The 18,290-nt window shown below is 55.2% G+C and overlaps 3 protein-coding genes across 5 annotated transcripts; 2 read left to right on the forward strand and 1 right to left on the reverse strand.

Moving 5' to 3' along the window:
• The first annotated feature begins 173 nt into the window (after positions 1–173).
• Positions 174–8,271, forward strand: ESRRA (estrogen related receptor alpha). Of its 3 annotated transcripts, none has more exons than XM_074336565.1 (7): positions 174–403; positions 1,877–2,213; positions 5,422–5,538; positions 5,723–5,851; positions 6,237–6,443; positions 6,542–6,811; positions 7,237–8,271. In XM_074336565.1, exons 2-7 carry the CDS (start codon positions 1,889–1,891, stop codon positions 7,494–7,496), a joined length of 1,308 nt encoding a protein of 435 aa, XP_074192666.1. In that variant the 5' UTR covers positions 174–403; positions 1,877–1,888; the 3' UTR covers positions 7,497–8,271. The 3 variants fall into 3 exon arrangements, with proteins under 3 accessions (XP_074192666.1, XP_074192668.1, XP_074192667.1); XM_074336567.1 differs by having other exon boundaries at positions 176–403; positions 5,325–5,538; positions 6,276–6,443; XM_074336566.1 differs by having other exon boundaries at positions 176–403; positions 6,276–6,443.
• TRMT112 (tRNA methyltransferase activator subunit 11-2) lies at positions 8,222–9,483 on the reverse strand. Its single transcript, XM_019737825.2, has 4 exons — positions 9,000–9,483; positions 8,804–8,905; positions 8,586–8,675; positions 8,222–8,492 (listed from the first exon to the last, which is right to left on the reverse strand). Exons 1-4 carry the CDS (start codon positions 9,075–9,077, stop codon positions 8,385–8,387), a joined length of 378 nt encoding a protein of 125 aa, XP_019593384.1. The 5' UTR covers positions 9,078–9,483; the 3' UTR covers positions 8,222–8,384.
• Positions 9,484–9,656: 173 nt separating this feature from the next.
• PRDX5 (peroxiredoxin 5) lies at positions 9,657–12,645 on the forward strand. Its single transcript, XM_019737824.2, has 6 exons — positions 9,657–9,963; positions 11,253–11,387; positions 11,847–11,978; positions 12,051–12,089; positions 12,234–12,295; positions 12,399–12,645. The coding sequence occupies exons 1-6, from the start codon at positions 9,799–9,801 to the stop codon at positions 12,502–12,504; spliced, it is 639 nt and encodes a 212-aa protein (XP_019593383.2). The 5' UTR covers positions 9,657–9,798; the 3' UTR covers positions 12,505–12,645.
• Positions 12,646–18,290: the final 5,645 nt, after the last annotated feature.

The raw sequence follows: 18,290 nt of genomic DNA on the forward strand, positions 1-18,290 counted from the left end.
AGACGCAAGTGCGCCGCTGTGGTTCGCAGCGGCGGGGCTGGACCTTCCTGAAGGCGCGCCCGCTGGCTTCGCCGGCTCCGCCCCTACTCATCCCGTCACGCAGGCGCTGCCAGCCTCAAGTGTCTGATTAGCATAGGGCGTCAGGCCCCGCCCCCTGCTTTGCATGCGCACGGCCGGCCCCGCCCCCGCTGTCAGCTGGAGGAAGCCGAGTAGGAAGCGGCCGCGATGTCCTTTTGTGTCCTACAAGCCGCCAGCGGCGCCGCGGAGTGAGGGGACGCGGCGCGGCGGGGCGGCACGGCCCGAGGAGGCGGCGGAGGAGGGGCTGCCAGCGGCCCCTGGCTCACCCCGGCGCTCCGGGCCGCTCGGCCCCCATGCCTGCCCGCCCGCCCAGTCGGAGCCCCAGGTCTGGGGGCGGAGGGGAGCGCCGCTGGGGGAGTGGGCGGGCGGGGCGCCGGGGGCCATGTGCGAGCGCGGCAGGGAGGCAGGCGGGGGCGGGCTCCAGGCGGGGTCCGGCTCCGGGACCCGACAGGGTCACGGTCAGGACCCGGGTGAGAGCCGGACGAGGTCAGGCTCTGGGGAGGATCCGGCGTCCAGGTTCTGGTGCGCCGGTCTGGGGCAGGGGTCGGCTCTGACTTGGGCTGCAGGTCCCGGCCAGGGTCGAGCTTGGGCCTCGGATCCAGTCCTAGGGCAAGGTTCAGTCCAGCACCTGGAGCATGCTGAAGTCCCAGGGGCGGGCCGAGGTGGTACATGGGGAGGGTCCCTGTCGGGGAAGGGGCGTTGAAGACCACGTGGGGGCGCTCGAAGGGGCCTTGGGCCACCCTTCTCTCTGGGTCAAAGGTCATCTCACCGGCAGGGGAGAACTTCCTCCTTCTTGGCACTCCCCTTTTACTTCCTGATAACCTGATAGAGGTCCCCCGCGGGCGGAGGGGGAGGGAAGGCGCGGCAACTTTAGGCAACTTCCCGTAGGTGTACGCAGGTTGTGGGGGCGGGGCGCCCCGGAGGTAGAGGACTCTGCGGCAGCAGGAGTGTAAGAGTGAACGTGCTGGTGGGTGGGGTGAGGGGGTGTGCAAGGAGGTGGAGCCACGCCTGTCGTTGTGCCTGGGATTGGGCTTGCTGGGACAGGAGGGGGCATTGTGTCAGGTGTGAAAGCCCTGAATGTGTTTCCACAAGGGTTGCTGCCTGTGAGTGTGGGAGCATAGTGAGAGTGTAAGTGTATTTGTGAGTGAGTGTGATTATGAGTCTTGAGTGTGACTTTGTTTATGGGTATGCACTTGGGGAGGATTGTGGGAAGACAAATCTGAGCATGGGTGAGAACTGGGCTTGGGAAAGGCGAAGTGTGAGAATGAGCATGTGTGAATATGGGAGGACACCTGAGAATCCAGGTGAGTGGAAATGTATGAGGGTGTGAACACATCAACTGCCCTTGGGTTTGTGTGCCTCTGTTTACACTCTTGAATGGAGGATACCCAGGTGATGGGGAGATCACTGAGGTCCCCAATATCTGGAGAAAATTGAGAGATGTCCTGCTTCTGGCTGGGTATTCCAGATGGGGTTGAAGGTCGCCTGGGGCCAAGGTTACCCTGCTCCCTGGCCTGGGTGCGAGTAGGGTGTTTCCAAGCTTCCTGCAGGTTCCCAAGTGGCAGACTTGCTGTCAGTTACTGGCCCTGGGGGCTCTGGAGACTTTTCCCATAGCAACTGCTGGAGGGGGGGCTCTCTTCATGGGCAGCCCTTCCTTGGACTCTGCCCCCCACTTCCTCCCCCTGGCTAAGCGTGGAAGCCTGGCCCCAAGCCTGGGGTTGGACAACCAAGGTGGCAAGGTGTCTCTTCAGCCCCCATCCCAGCACCTCCCTGTGACCTGACAGGTCTCTCCCCACAGGTGACCAGCGCCATGTCCAGCCAGGTGGTGGGCATTGAGCCTCTCTACATCAAGGCAGAGCCAGCCAGCCCCGACAGCCCAAAGGGTTCCTCGGAGACTGAGACCGAGCCCCCTGTGGCCCTGGCCCCTGGCCCAGCTCCCACTCGCCACCTCCCAGGCCACAAGGAAGAGGAAGATGGGGAGGGGGCTGGGCCTGGTGAGCAGGGTGGTGGGAAGCTGGTGCTCAGCTCCCTGCCCAAACGCCTCTGCCTAGTCTGTGGGGATGTGGCCTCCGGCTACCACTATGGAGTGGCATCCTGTGAGGCCTGCAAAGCCTTCTTCAAGAGGACCATCCAGGGTGAGCCCCCAACCCACCCCTGTGCCCTTTGCCTTCTGGGCCTGGTGCTACCCAATTGGTGCAATGCTGGGTGGCACTAGACCCCCAGACTGCCGTGGTACCACTGGGGGTTGGCAGCCTGCTGTTCCTAGGCCTTCTTATCTCCCAGGAATGCTCTTTCCCTAAAAGTTAAATAAAGCCACCGGCATGTGTTGATGGTTTGGATATGGGATGTGAGAGGGGACTCGGGACGCCTCCTAGGTTTCTGGGTACAATAGACCCAGCACTTTCCACAGGGGCTCTGAAAAAAAATTTTTTTTTTTTTTTAAATTTATTGGGGTGACAGTTGTTAGTAAAGTTATGAAAAATTTGAGACAGCCTCTGCCTCCTCCTAAGCTTTGCTCTTGCTTCTGGCAGCTGCTGGCCTCTCACCAGCATAGAACATGACCCCCTTTATGTTGATTTCCCCAAAGCAGCACCAGCACAAGGCAGGTTTGTTTGGCTAACAGAGAAGCTGCATCCTAGTTCAGTATCTAACTTTAAAAAGACTCGTAGGCACCCCTGCTAATAGTACTCAGGGATTTCTCTCAGGAGAGCATATCAAAATATGAGTGAGCAAGATGGTGATGTAATAGGCATTACTTGGGATGTGCCTGTTATTTATATTTTTACGTTACTTTTGGTTACTTTGGGGTTATAACATGTAATTTTTGAGAACAGTTCTTGAGTGCTTACCAGGCTCTGTGCCCCTTTATGGTCATGATGTCAGTTATCCTCATAGCAACCTATGAGGTGCCAGCACTGTTATCATAACTGAGGCCCAGGAAGGTTTTTAAAACTTTGTTCAAGTCCCAAAGGTAGAAAATGGCAGAACCAGGATTTGAACTTGGGTCAATTTAGGTCCAGAGCTGAGCTCTTAAATGCCAGACTGCTGTCTCTGCTTATTACTAATAACCGAACTTTGGACAGGTGCCTCACGAATGATTGTGACATTCCAGCGAGTTTTGACTTGGCCTAGACTCACTAGTCTAAAACTTCTGTGCTCTCTTCTGGCTCTGAAGACCAGTGAGCCAGCAGTTCCACGTCCAGGTGTCTCCTACGCACCTTGGAACTGTTCATTCTCTGTTGATTCAGTTGACAAATATTTATTGAGTACTAGCTATAAATAGTAATCACATATTGAATATTTAGGTGTTGTGAACCAAGCCAAATGTGTTAACCTCAATTACCCCCTTGAATTCTCACAGCCCACCTTTGTAAGTACTGTTTTTATCACTCTAGTTTCATAGATGGGAAAACTGAAGGTTTGAGGGCTTAGGTATGGCACTTACTCAAGGTCACACACATTTGGTTAGTGGAAGTGTCAGGATGGGATCCTGCCAGCTTCCAGAGCCTTCACAAACCTGTGCTTTGTTGCCTTGGCCACTGTTCCAGGCATGGGGACATAGCTGGGACTAAGGCAGGACTGCCCCGCCTTCAAACAGTTGACATTCTAATAGAGGCGGGATAGAGAAAATGATTAATTGCACTCAATTGTTATAGTATGTATAGCTGTTACAGTATAGCTGTAGTATAGTATAGCCGTTATAGTATAGTAAATGCTGGAGGGCTAGGAGCAGGGTGTGTGCGAGGAAACTGGCTAGATCTGGGGCTCTGGAGGGCTTCCTTGAGGAGGCGTCTTGAACTGAGTGTGGCAGCCTGAGTGTGGAAGTAGGGTGTAGGAGAAAGTGTGCTATGAGGAGAAAGGCGTCAGGGGCGTGCTGGCTGGTTGTGTCATTCAGTCTTGGCGGTAGCCTTGTGAGATTGGGAGGGCTGCCATATATCCATTCATCCGGTTATTATGAGAGCCCACTATGTGCCAGGCCCTGTTTCTAGTGCTGGGGCCAGTCCTAGCCCTTTTGAAGTTGACAGTAAAGGGGGGAGACAGATAATATAGAAGATAAATATGTACATATGTGGCATATTAGGTGGTGCTGAGAGCTGATGAGAAACTATAAAGCAGGGACAAGTGGCTGGAGGTGTCTGCAGAGGGCATTTGGCATTCTCACAAAGTGACCAGGGAAGGCGTCCCTGAGGTGACAACGGGCAGAGATCCAAAGAAGGGAAGGGGGCTGCAGGCTCTGAGGCAGGGGCCTGGAGCCAGAGCAGAGTGCAAGAGGGGTGAGGTCAGAAAGGGGGTGAGGACCAGGGGTATAGGCCTCAGGCTGCGGGGTTTACATAGGCTTTTACTTTGAGAAGGGAGCTCAGTGGAGGGTTTTGAGCAGGGAAGGGACAGGATCTGACTTAGGTTCAATACAATGCCTCTGGCTGCTGTGTGGAGAGTAACTGAAGGAGGCAAGGACGGCAGGAGGCCAGAGAGGAGGTGAAGTGACTGGCGCGGGTCAAGGGTAGAAGCAGTTGGCCAGGGGCAGAAGAGGTTGGCTTCTGGACATATTAGGAGGTAAAGCCCACCAGGATCAGTTGATGGGTTGGATTTGAGGTGCGAGAATCAAAGGTGTATCCTAGATTTCTGCTTGGGCACCTGGGCAGATGGAGTTACAGATTTTGGAGGTTAGATCGGGGGCTCCATACAGAACAGGTTAGGTTTTTGAAGCCTTACAGACATGCAACATGTCAAGGAAGCAGTGGGATATGAGTCTAGAGTTCAGGTAGGTCTAGGCAGGACATAAATTTGAAAGCCCACGACTAGGTAGGATCACTACGGGAGTGAATCAGTGGAAATAAAGTCCGAGGGCAGCCCTGGGGTTCTTCAATGGAAGGAGCCAGGGAAATGCAGAAACTACACGGTGGCCAGTGAGGTGGGAAGAAAACCAGTTATGTGTCCTAGAAGCAAAAGAAGTGTTTCTAGTAGGATGTGACCAACGATGTCCAATGCTCCTTTAGGCCATTTAAGATGAGGATGAGAATTGACCATCTCGTGTAGCAACGGAGAGGTCATTGTGCCCTTGAGGAGAACAGATGAGGGTAGTAGAGCCAGGAGACATGGCTTGACAAGAGGCTTGGGACAGATGCAGCCTGATTCCCCTGGTCCCAACCTTTCTCTTGCCCAGACAGGGGCCCCCAGCGCAGCAGCCATTCCCCTCACTGCCCCGGGCTTCCCTGCCCCACTCACGGCACTCCTGCTCTCCCCAGACCTGTGCTTGCCCGGGGCGAGTCAGGGCTCTCCTGTCTGCTGGGCCCCCTCCAGGCCCTGGGAGGCCGCCACTGGAGCCCTGCCTCTTCCTGGCAGGGAGCATCGAGTACAGCTGTCCGGCCTCCAACGAGTGTGAGATCACCAAGCGGAGACGCAAGGCCTGCCAGGCCTGTCGCTTCACCAAGTGCCTGCGGGTGGGCATGCTCAAGGAGGGTGAGCGCTGGGCAGGGGCCTTGGCGAGGGCTGGGCTGGGGCCTTGGCGAGGGCTGGGAGAGTTGGGCACAGGGGGCCCGAGAGGGCAAGGCCTGAGAAGTTCGGGTGGAATGGACTGGGCAGGAGGTTCCACAGAGCAAGCCACCCCCAGCTTCATGGACATAGCCCTGTCCTACAATTCAAGGGGTACGTCTGGACCGTGTCCGGGGTGGGCGACAGAAGTACAAGCGGCGGCCAGAGGTGGACCCACTGCCGTTCCCAGGCCCCTTCCCTGCTGGACCCCTGGCAGTAGCTGGAGGCCCTCGGAAGACAGGTGAGTGCTGTGGGTCCTTGGAGCGCTAGGGTCGGGTGGGGCTAGGACACAAGAGACCTATCTGGTGTCATTCATCTAGGTTAGTAATTTTGGGCACTGGAACCCAAATTTTCCCTTCATCTATTCACTTATTCATTTCCTCCAAGAAGTATTTCTGAAAATACCTTTTCTGTGTCAGTCCCTGAGTAGTACCACTGGGGATGGGGACAGGTTTTGTAACACTCAGAACCTGTCCACAAACAGACTGGCTTCCCCTGGGAGATAGGTAGAGCCCTTCCCTGAGGTGTCTGACCCTGCAGGCCAGTGGCTGTTGAGGAAGGCCACAGGGGGACTGACTCTGGGAAGATGCTTGACCCTGAAGAGCCTCCTGGTTGATGAATTCCAGTTCCTCGAATTCCAGTTCCTCTTCCAACTGTCACTGCAGCCCCGGTGAATGCACTGGTGTCCCATCTGCTGGTGGTGGAGCCGGAGAAGCTGTATGCCATGCCTGACCCAGCGGGCCCTGATGGACACCTCCCAGCTGTGGCTACCCTCTGTGACCTCTTTGACCGAGAGATTGTGGTTACCATCAGCTGGGCCAAGAGTATCCCAGGTAAAAGGCCAGGTGATGCGAGGCTTCCCCCAGTGGGCCAGGCCATGCCTGGCCGTAGTGCACCTGCTCAGCCAGGTCTGCTCCCCACTGCCCTCCAGGCTTCTCGTCACTGTCGCTGTCTGACCAGATGTCAGTACTGCAGAGTGTATGGATGGAGGTACTGGTGTTGGGTGTGGCCCAGCGCTCACTGCCGCTGCAGGATGAGCTGGCCTTCGCTGAGGACCTGGTCTTGGATGAAGAGGGGGCGCGAGCAGCTGGCCTGGGGGAACTTGGGGCCGCCCTGCTGCAGTTGGTGCGGCGACTACAGGCTCTGCGGCTGGAGCGGGAGGAGTATGTTCTGCTGAAGGCCCTGGCCCTTGCCAATTCAGGTGAGTCTGGGTAGGCACTGACAGGTCTCCTTTAGGCCCTCCATAACTTTGATGGTGGCACAGCCCCATTTTGTGGACAAGGAAAACTGAGGCATAGGGAACAGAGACTTGCTGAAAGCCACAAAACAAGGCAAAGGCAGGGCTAGGAACTGCACATAGGATTTTGAGCCCTAGTGCCACCATACTTACGTGGAAAGGTGAATGATTTAGAGGAAGGAAGGTAGGGAGGACAAAATGGAGCCATAATTGAGAGAAAAGGTGGGCCCTGGCTCAGGGGTAGGAGCCATGAGTGGTGCCTCAGTCAGCCAATCAGCAAATCTGTGTCTGGCTCCTCTGTAGGCCCATCCAGCAGTACCCAAGCAGACGTGGGCTCTGCCCTTCCTGGAGATGGCCCATGCCAACAGTTCTTTCCCCTCTCCTTGCAGACTCTGTGCACATTGAAGATGCTGAGGCGGTGGAACAGCTGCGAGAAGCTCTCCATGAGGCCCTGCTGGAGTATGAAGCTGGCCGGGCGGGCCCCGGAGGGGGTGCTGAGCGGCGGCGGGCAGGCAGGCTGCTGCTCACGCTACCGCTCCTTCGCCAGACAGCTGGCAAAGTGCTGGCCCATTTCTATGGGGTGAAGCTGGAAGGCAAGGTGCCCATGCACAAGCTGTTCTTGGAGATGCTCGAGGCCATGATGGACTGAGGCAAGGGGTGGGCATGGATGGGGGCGCTGGCAGGACCCGCCCAGCATGGGGTCCGCCCCAAGGGGGCAGAGCTGGGGTCTGGGCAGTGCCACAGCCTGCTGGTAGGGCCAGGGCAGTACCATCAGCCCCTGGGAGCAGGCCCTACGCCCTCCCCTCCCCCTTCCTCGGGGGTGTTAGAAGCTGGGAATGTGTGCGCCCAGGCTCTGGGCATAGTGCTGCCCCTTGCAAGCCATAACATGCCCCCAGAGTGTAGGGGGCCTTGCGGAAGCCATAGGGGGCTGCAGGGGATGTGGGGAGGGGGCAGAAGCCTGATCTCAGGGAGGGAAGGGAGTGGAGGCCACAGTCTCCCAGTGGGTGATGCTTTTGCTGCTGCTTAATCCGACCCCCTCTCTAGAGCAGAGGGGTATTTGGAGAGCAAAGGCCCCTGCCCCCTTCGCTCCTCTCATCATTTGCATTGGGCATTACTGCCCACCCCTTCAAGCAATAACTCCAAGCAGGCTCCAGCTCCTGGACCCCTGGGGTGGCCAGGGCCCCCCATCAGCTCCCACCCAGCCTCCTCAGGGGGTAGGGAAAGCACTGCCTCTATGCCCTGCAGAGCAATAACACTATATTTATTTTTGGGTTTGGCCAGAGAGGCGCAGGGACATGGGGCAAGCCAGGGCCCAGAGCCCTTGGCTGTACAGAGACTCTATTTTAATGTATATTTGTTGCAAAAAGAAACCGCTTTTGGTTTTGAACCTTTAATGAGAAAAAAATATATCGAGCTCAAGAACACTGTGTGGTGTGTCACTGGGTCAAGAATTGGGGATACACGTGACAAAACTAACAGGAAATACACAAACAAAGCTACACATGGTCACAGAATGAAAAACTGGTGCCTGGCTCGATTAAGTCTCAGTTTCCTCGGAACTCAGCAGCATGTTGGGGATCCCGCGGCTGATGGGGAACATCCGACCAGACTCCGGGCATTGCAGGGTGCCCTCCAACACTTCCACCTTCGGGGAAGAGGGGAACAGAGCTGAGCACCGGCAGCCTGTGGGGGTGGCTGGCTGCGAGGAAGGGGAAGCAAGTGATGGGCCAGTTCTCACCTCCAGCAGCACGTGGTGCATTTTCCTCAGAAATGTCTCATCTTGCTCATACCCCTGAATCGGCCCTTTGGGCACCTCGATCAGACGCAACTGTAGGCAAGAGGCCTAAATCATCTCTGGGGATCCCAGACCCTGGCCTGGTGCAGGGGGCTGCGGTGTGACCACCCCTACGCCCCACCCCACGCCAGAGTGTGCACGGGCAGGGGGAGGGTCCTCACGTGATCAGCCGCTTCCAGAAGCACCTCCCACTCAACCTTGGGTATCATACGCGCCACGAAATCCGGGTTGAACTCCACATTGTTGATGCGGACCTCGGTGGCCTGCGGGGCGGAGGGGTTTAGTTAGGCAGGAACCAGCGCCTGGTTTCCCTATCCATTCCAGAAGAGGGGCGCGAGACCGTCCCCGGGCGGGTACCTGGAGGCGCAGGGGTAAGCCACGGGGTCCCACCCCTCGCACATGCGAGCTCAGCAAGTTGTGGGTAAGCAGCTTCATGTCGCCACAGCGCTCTCGCCAGGCCGGAACCGGAAGAAAGTCGACACTCCTATTCGTCACTTCCGGGGCCGCTCTGCTCTCTATCCTATTAGACGGCTGGTAGGAGCGGAAGCAGCGAACTTGCTGGAACTTCTGGTGCGCGCCGGAGCCAAGATACAGCGTAAAGGCCTGGTCGGGTCAGGGGTAGCTACCGGAAGCATCCCTGTAGGAGGTTGCTAGGGCGCAGGCCCAGTGGTTTTGGCTGAGGCAAACCTCCACTCGCTACAAATCATGTACAATGCAAATCATATGTAAGACAGCCGCAATGCAGGGGCTTTCGTTGAATGCAAAATAAATATGTTGTACTCTTACACAGGCGCCTGACACCGTCGTCTCCCGCCCCCGCTTTCGGTTAAGGAACGGAAACACTGCCCCAATCTGTCAATTAGGCCCATCACCCCATCCTTGCATGCAAATAAGCTGCGCGGCTGCCGAAAGCTCCGCCCATTTATAACTGCGCCAATGGTCCAGCCCCAAATGCAAATAAGCCCAACGTCCTGGAAGCCCCGCCCCTGACGCGCCCCCCACCGTGGTGGAGGCGGCCTGCTGGGGCAGTTCGCTGAGGCTCCGCCTTTTGCAGGGTTCTGCTGCGGTTCGGAGCTCCAGGCCCCGCCTCCTGTCGTTGTCACTTGGTGGGGGCGGGGCAGTTGCGGCCACGGAGCTGGGCGTGTGATAGACGGGGATGTACGTCCTGGGACACCGAACCGGCTCGCTACTCGCCCGGGCAGCCGCCGTCCAGTGTGCGGCAGCGGCGGGAGCTAGAGCGTACCTGGAAGGAGGCCCAGAGTGGACACTTGGCAGGGTCCGCTGTTTCAGAAGCGCCGCTGCAGCTATGGCCCCTATCAAGGTGACCGCGGGCCTGGCCTGACCCCCTACCCCCTCCCATCCCTCCAAGGCCCTTTGTGCCACTGAAGGCAGTGGCCCCCAGCCCCAAACCCTGCTGGCCTCTCTCTTTCTTGCCCTACGCACCTCTCCCCGCCGTCCCCCTTATCCCCTCAACAAGACCCCGTGGCTGTCCGACCGTTCTCGCCAATTTTAAGGGCCTCCTGCACCATCTCTTGGGACGGTCCCCGAGGCTCTCCAGGCTTCTCTTCCACATCTAGTTTGCGACATCCTGTGATGGGTCTCCACCATTTTCAAGCGATTGAATACCATGGCTTCCCCCACCTTCTGGAACCTTCTCCTTTGCCCCCAGGGTCCCTTTTCTACCCCAATACATAATCCCCCTCCCAGCCATACCCTCCCGCATGCTTTTGTCAGGTTATTGGGCATCACTCTGATTCCCATTTTCTGAAACAAGTGTCTCATAGAGCCCTCACTGTACCTTCCCCATTCCACTCCACCCACAGCTAATTCCCACCCTTCTGCTTAGTCCTTCACTCCTCATCTTGAACCATTCCCAGCTCCTTAGAATTGCGTTCTCCACCACCTCACTCTTCTGAGACCCCCTCCTCCCTCTGTTTCATTCTACTCTCAACCTTTGGGCTTCTCAGAGAGTCTCTCCAACCCCTGACTTTCCCTTTTGTCTCCGTCCTGCCTAAAAGCCCTCACACACTCCCAGGTAGACCGGTGCTTCCCCCTTCAAGAGATTCCTTCTTTCATTCTATACCCCCTGGATGTAGGGACCTGCACCACCATCCCTTCCCCGCCTGCTGCTGCCCCCTCCCTTTTTCTCTTCTTGAGAGTGGGACACTCAGACCTGGCCAGGGGCCTCTCCCTCCATTCCGGTCTCCTCCTCTCCTCCAAAATACCTGCCCCTCCTCCATCTGCTCAATTATCCCGCTTCTTTCCAGTAACACAGCTTGTTTACTCAACTCCTTGCGACACCCTGGAGGCTTTCTTTCCCTTTTACTGTTGTTACCAATAGGTCCTCAAAAGGAATTGGGCCACCTTGAAATCTGGAGGATGTGGGGTAACCAGGCAGTCAGGGGAGAGGGGAGGGTAACAGGGAGGGGCCTCTGGAAACTCTGACAGGATTTTCCTGACTTTCGTCAACCCTGGCTCCACCAGGCACTGCTAGCTGGTCCTCCTACCAGGCCCTCTGTCCCCCTGGCTCTGATTTGCTGCCCTTCCCTTGCCCTCCCTACCTGCCCCCCCCCCACTCCCTGACCCTTACCTTGGAGTCCTTCCCTCTAGGTGGGAGATGCCATCCCATCCGTGGTGGTTTTTGAAGGGCAGCCTGGGAACAAGGTGAACCTGGCAGAGCTGTTCAAGGGCAAGAAAGGGGTGCTGTTTGGAGTCCCTGGGGCCTTTACCCCCGGTTGTTCCAAGGTGAGATCCTGCCCTTCTGGGTCTCAGCAGTTGGGATCTTGTATACCTGTTTGTATTGTTCATAAGTCTTCCACTTCATCCTGAGGCAGCTTGCAACAATAGTATGTAGATGATATGACAGTTAAAAAGCTATCAAGAGTGTTCAGAAAATAAGTGGAGGCTCTGAAAAGATAGTGGTACCAGGAATACAGGAGAAAGGGACCTGCTGTGAAATCCAACAGCTCTTATTGACCCTGCTGGGTGGCAGGCACTATAGAAGGTACTTGGGACTCAGGTAAATAAGACATAATTATGCCCATGGGAAGTTCATGGTCTTGACCACAGAACACTTAAGTGTGGATCTGAGCTTCCTACTGGCCAAGGCAAAAAGGAACTGTGGTTTACACAGTTCTCATTGTCTGATGAAAGGTATCAGAGAGGCAGTTTCCCCTTTCCTGAACCTTTGTTTCCCCTCCCCAGACCCACTTGCCAGGGTTTGTGGAGCAGGCTGGGGCTCTGAAAGCCAAGGGGGCCCAGGTGGTGGCATGTCTGAGTGTGAACGATGTCTTCGTGACTGAAGAGTGGGGAAAAGCCCACAACGCAGAAGGCAAGGTGAGGTGGGGGTCCTGCTTGGCTCAGGGGCCAGGCAGGAGATTTTTCTTGTGACCTTTACTTTCTCATTAGGTTCGGCTCCTGGCTGACCCCACAGGGGCCTTTGGGAAGGTGAGTGTACCCCCAACCCCCACCCTACCAGGCAATCCCTGTGCCAGGCCTTAGAAACAGGGACTTGGAGGGACATGGCCAATGTAGGGAGCTGGGCGGCTTGGCCTGTTCTGGGGGTTTCTGACCCTTTTCTCTGCCTCTCAGGAGACAGATTTGTTACTAGATGACTCGTTGGTGTCCCTCTTTGGGAATAGACGGCTCAAGAGGTAAAAGTGAGAGGGTTCTCTGTGGGGTTCCCCTGCCACCCCCCCCCCCATCTCCATTCCCAGCCTCAGGTTGTTGTAACTGGCCCTGCCCTTTTTCTGGCAGATTCTCCATGGTGATAGATGATGGTGTAGTGAAGTCCCTGAATGTGGAGCCTGATGGCACAGGCCTCACCTGCAGCCTGGCCCCCAACATCCTGTCACAGCTCTGAGGCCCTGGGCCAACATACTCCTGAAACCCTTCCTATTTTCATCTGCCCAGTCAAGGGCAGAGGGCCCAAGCTCAACCTCAGCTGGGCCACCCAATTGGAACCTTGGCCAGATTTCTGCAATAAACAAACACTTCTGGTTCACATCTGTCTCCTTGATTTTGAATCGTTGATTTGCTAAGTCCAAGGCCTTAAGACACTCATAGTTGTGGGGGTTGTGGGGTTGTGGGGGTAACGGGCAGGCAGGGGCTAAAAGGGGGATTAATATAGGAGACCTTGATTTAATTTAGGAGGTAATCAGGTAAGGCTTTTTTTTTTTCTTAAGGTTTTGGGGAAGGGGAACAGGGACTTTATTGGGAAACAGTGTGTTTTTCCCAGGGCCCATCAGCTTCAAGTCAAGTTGTCCTTCAATCTTAGTTGTGGAGGGCGCAGCTCAGCTCCAAGTCTCAGCTCCAAGTCCAGTCGCTGTTTTCAATGTTGGTTGCAGGGGGCGCAGCCCACCATCCCATGCGGGAATTGAACCAACTACCTTGTTGAGAGCTCGTGCTCTAACCAACTGAGACATCCGGCTGCCCCAGTAAGGCCTCTTGAAGGAGGTGTTATGAAGCATCAGTGTACAAATGGAGAAAGGGCTAGTGGTCTGAAGAGCAAGGGAAGGAGCGTCTATGCAGAGGGAGCACATCGGGAAAGGCCCTAGGCAGACAAGAGCTTGGCTCACACCCAGAACTTTTTCATTTGATCTTTGGGTGCTGGTTGATCTCACTTAGACCATAAACCCTAGGGTAGGAACTTTGACTCTAAACACCACCCCCCTCTCCCCCGGCCAAGCCCCAGCCCCACCATTTTTTCAGACTGTTGAACCCCCTCCCCGGAGCACCCACATCCCAGGAAGGATCTTTGGTCCTTGGGACCATCTGACTGGCAGAAAGAGCTTCATTAATAGAGGCAGTGCTGGTTAAGTCCAGGAGAGCTCCCTGGAAGAAGAGACAAGGTGAGCTGTGGACGGGAGAGGATGGTGAGGCCCTAAGCAGTGGTTGGGGTACTGTGAGGGTCTGGGGACGTTGCTTTCTGCAGGCCCTGCTTTTGGGCCTTTGCCTTTTGGCCCTGGGAAGCCATGTGCTTGGCAGTAAGCAGCGATTATCAGGCCCCTGCTGTGTTTAGAGCTCACAGCCTAAGGGGGCAAGTGCATCAGGTGTAGTAAAAATCCTCACTGACTAGCCTGTGGGATGTGTCAAATGGAGCGCAAATAAAATCAGGCGGCTTTGGCTAGAAATAAATGATAAAGATTTATTCAAGGATCTTAGGGTTTATAGACCGGAGACACAACTAGGCAATACCCAGAGTGTTCCGAAGAAGAAAGAAAAGCTGAGGGTTCTGAGAGTAAAAAGTACATTCTTGAGGAGAATGGATCCTGCATTCTTAGCTTCTGGTTTGTCCGAGATAGTAATCTGTGTGACTGGCGTCTGGATAATGGATGTCAGGTGGTCTGGATAGTGAACATTCTTTCCTTCGTCCTTTAGTGGGTAATCAGAGGGTTATCTGGAGGCTTGATGTGTATGCATGCCTCGGAGAGATGGTGGGAGATATGGTGCATTTGGTTCCAAACCAGAACCACAACAAAGTGAGTCCTCATCTTTTTGCTGGTGGAAGGTCTTATAGTCAACTTGTAAAAAATGCAACACCCATGAAGTGCAATGAAGCGAAGTGTAATAAAATGAGGTGTGCGTGTATATCCAGGCACGGAGGCAGGTTTGGAAAGTTCGTTTTCCCAGGTCAGTTAGAACAAGAATAAAATTGTTTCCTGGCACTTCAACCTACTTGATTTTAGGAATTTAGCCACTTGAGTATAGTGACTTCATTTCAGTTCTTCACTCTATTCCTCAGGTGTGAACTCTTGCCGCCCTGTGATAGCACAGAGAGGTTAAGGAAGGGCCTGGCTCATTCAGCCACTGAAAAGGAGTTCAGATTTGAGCCAGTCAGCCAGCTTCCGGGGAGCTTTAGTCACTGTGGTGCTGCCCTGCTGTGGTCCTGTCAGCACCAGGCTCCCTGCCCTGCCTGGCTATCTGCAGGGGCTCAGAGATGTCTAGGGCAGGCCACACTCACTGTGAGGTCAGGGAGAAGGTCAAGGAAAGGCCTTTTGGAGACACGGCCCTGAGGCAGTGTGATTGGTGCCCCCGGCAGAGGGAACAGTGTGGCCATAGGTACAGAGGGTGGAACAGCCCCACGTTGCTGCTGCACACAGGACAGCTAAGGCAGAGAGGGTGCTGGGAGGGAGGGGGACTTTTAAGACTTGGTAAGCCACTTACCTTTCCTCCTGTGGGCACCTCAGGCCAGGGAAGGATATCTGCAGGGCAGTGTTGGGTTAGATTCGTACCTGGGCTTCTGTGTGGAGGTAGAACTGTAGTGGGGGCGAGGGGGAGGAAGTGAGACACCAGGTGGGCAGTGCAGGGAAGAACTGATGACTGAGTGACATCCCACAGGTGGGGACTGATACCTGGGTACCTGTTGGGTGTTGGGAGGTAGGGGGTCTGGGGGGCACTGGCTGGAGGTGAAAGGGCTGGGTGTTGGGCTGGTGTCCATGTGGATGGGGCACTCAGCAGGGGTGACCACCCACCCACCTTTAGTTCTCTCCCACAACCTGCCATCCCTTGGGGTCCTGGGCTGGGGCAGGACAGGGAGCTGACCACTCCTTTGTGTCACAGCGCTGTCCTCGACTTGATGGTGGAAAGGCCCTCTCTTTTGTGGACACCGTGTCTCTCTTTTTTTTTTTAAAGATTTTATTGGAGAAGGGGAACAGGACTTTATTGGGGAACAGTGTGTACTTTCAGGACTTTTTTCCAAGTGAAGTTGTTGTCCTTTCAGTCTTAGTTGTGGAGGGCGCAGCTCAGCTCCAGGTCCAGTTGCCTTCTAGTTGCAGGGGGCACAGCCCACCATCCCTTGTGGGAGTCGAAACCGGCAACCTGTGGTTGAGAGGATGCGCTCCAACCAACTGAGCCATCCCGGAGCTCAGTGGCAGCTCAGCTCAAGGTGCCGTGTTCAATCTTAGTTGCGGGGGGCGGAGCCCACCATCCCTTGCGGGACTCAAGGAATTGAACTGGCAACCTTGTGGTTCAGAGCCCACTGGCCCATGTGGGAATCGAACCGGCAGCCTTCGGAGTTAGAAGCACGGAGCTCCAACCGCCTGAGCCACCAGGCCGGCCGACACCGTGTCTCTTAATCCGCCTGTCACACAAAATGAGGAAACTGAGGCATAGCGCTTCCCCCACAGTCACCTGTGTGCACACCAGTGAGTGGTCTCGAGCACCTGAAAGCCCAGGGTGAGAGAGCGTCCGAGTGGGCGGCTGCACCCCTGCGCCCTTTTTCCTCTTCCCTGCGGCAGACCTCACGCCACTCGGGCAGATCTTTGCTCTCAGAGCAAGTCCAGTGTCTATACTGCCACTCAGCTGCCTCTGTTTCCTCTCCTCCTGGCCTCTTACCTGGCTGGCTGAGGCCCAGCTAGGCCTCTGAGAGGAAGCGTCCCCTCCAGGGTCCTGTTGCCACTGGCTGGACCTTTAGGCCAGGATGAGGGGCTTCCAGGGCTCGGGTGGCCCCTTCAGCCAGCAAGAGAGTTGGGTGTGGGTGGAGGTGGGGCTTCGGACTCGGTGGCCCTGGCTGCTGTCCATATGGCTCAGCTTGATGGGGTGGGTGTGGGGGTGCCCTGTGAGCTGCTCCGGGTGCTGGAAGGCCCCAGATCGAATGGCAAAAGAACATGGCAGAGCTCCTGGCAGACAGGCCAGGTTTCAGGCCTATAAATAAGGGATGCCAGGCCATGGTGGCCTGGACCAGTGGATTCTGGAGGCGGAGGCTGTGACTGGCAGAGCAGGGGGCATGATCTTCATGGGCTGCTTGGTGGCCAAACGGCCAATGTTAAAACCAACCAACCAGCCCACCCACCCATGCACCCTGAAACAGCCTACCAACACATCCCCAAATAAAACACCTGCCTGTCCTGACCTGTCCAAGGCCACAGCAACCCCACCTAGAAAGCCAAGGGTTTTACTCAGCATCCATGGTTCTGGGCCTTTTCTGGGCCAAGAGTTCCTTTGAAGTACTAAGAGCAATGCCTTCTTCCTTAGAAAATGCATGTTTGTACACATGTGTGCACATATGCACACATGGATACCTAATGTTCTTTAACGGTTTCAAGGAACACCCGAAGTCCTTCAGAAGTTCTAGGGGGGCCTCTATCCCCGCCTGAAGGCCTCATAGCAGAGTAGCGTCACTGGGCTTTGGGCTGAGACCACCAGACTGAATTTGACCTGCTACTGAAAAGCTGGTGACCTTGGGCAGGTGATTTAGTTTTTTCTGACCCCACTTCCCTCATCTTTAAAGTGAGGATGATGTGGGGGAATAAATGAGACAATTTACATAGAGCATTTGGCACAGTGCCTAGCACACAGTAAATGCCCAATAAATGGTTATAGAAAGAAAAATAAAAAGAAGCCCTGCTCTCCACCATGCAGCCTGCATGTCCATAGGGAAAAGCTAGGAGTGTGGAGAGAGGTCCAAACCCAGTCCTGTCACTGAGGATTCCTGTGGCTATGGCTCCATCGGTCTTTCTCCTCATCAGTATCAGGGGGCTAGTGACTCTCTTATTGTCCATTGTCTCTAGGCCCCCAGGACCCTCCAGAAGTTATCTGGTGCCTGAAGTCTCACCCTAAGAAGCTGGGAAGATGTCTCCAGGGGCATCTTTGCCAGGCCCTAGAGAATCAAATCTGAGCTTCTGAGAGAAAAAGAGGGTCAGAGGAGTCCCAGCCTAGACTGGCTTGGGTACAGCCACACAGGCGCCATGATCAGAGCCGTGGAGGCTACTGGCCCCAAGGGAACACACCCTGCTGGTGGAGGTTGGGGTTTGGCCACACAGGCACTGAGAAGTAATAGTGGAGAGAGAAAAATGTGAGTATGTGTTTATGTAACTTAGGGAAACACTGTGTGAATGCACATTCATGGTAGTAATGAGCGTGCATATCAATCTGCAAGGTTATTTATATTTACATCAACTCCCTGCTTGATCTGGCAATCGTATCTTTTTACTTAACACAGGTAAGTTGCCCTGCTCAGGATGGGGAACACAGGAGATACTCAACACATGTTTTGGGAAAGAGTAAAAAGTGATGGAAGGGAGGGAGAGAGAAAGCTATCCTTTTCCCTGCTTAGCTCACAGATATGGAATAGGAAGGTTGATAATCTAGGGCCAGTGTGGCAGCTCCGTAATTATTAGGGACCCACGTTCCTTCCATCTTGCTGCTCTGTCATATGGCTTCTGCTTCACAGTCCGTTGTGGCTACTTGAGTTCCAGCCATTACAGCCATAGTCCAGCCAGCAGGAAGGGGGAAATGGGGAACAGGAGATAAAAGACTTCTTTTAAAAAGGGTTTCTGGAAGCTGCCACCTATCATTTCCACTTATATCTCATTGGCCTTATATCTCCCAGCCTCTGTCCCTGCAACCTTGGTGTCCATAGTCACCCCAGTTTCTTAATTTTGGGTCCTCCAAGCTCCTGCCTCTTCAGCATCTCCCTGACAGTGTTTATCACCCGAGACGCCCCTCCTTTTCCTCTTCTGCCCAAATCGCTCTACTCTTCAAAGCCTCAGGTCAGTCCTGTTTGCGGAGGATGACAGCTTGTTCCTGGTCCCTTTCTGGAACTGGTCCATATGGCCCACACCCTCAGCTTCGTTAAAGATGGAGTTTTTTGACATATGATGTACGTATCATAAAACTCACCCTTTAAAAGCATACAATTCAGTGGCT

Source organism: Rhinolophus sinicus, linkage group LG06, assembly GCF_036562045.2.
Source record: "Rhinolophus sinicus isolate RSC01 linkage group LG06, ASM3656204v1, whole genome shotgun sequence".
NCBI lineage: Eukaryota > Metazoa > Chordata > Mammalia > Chiroptera > Rhinolophidae > Rhinolophus > Rhinolophus sinicus.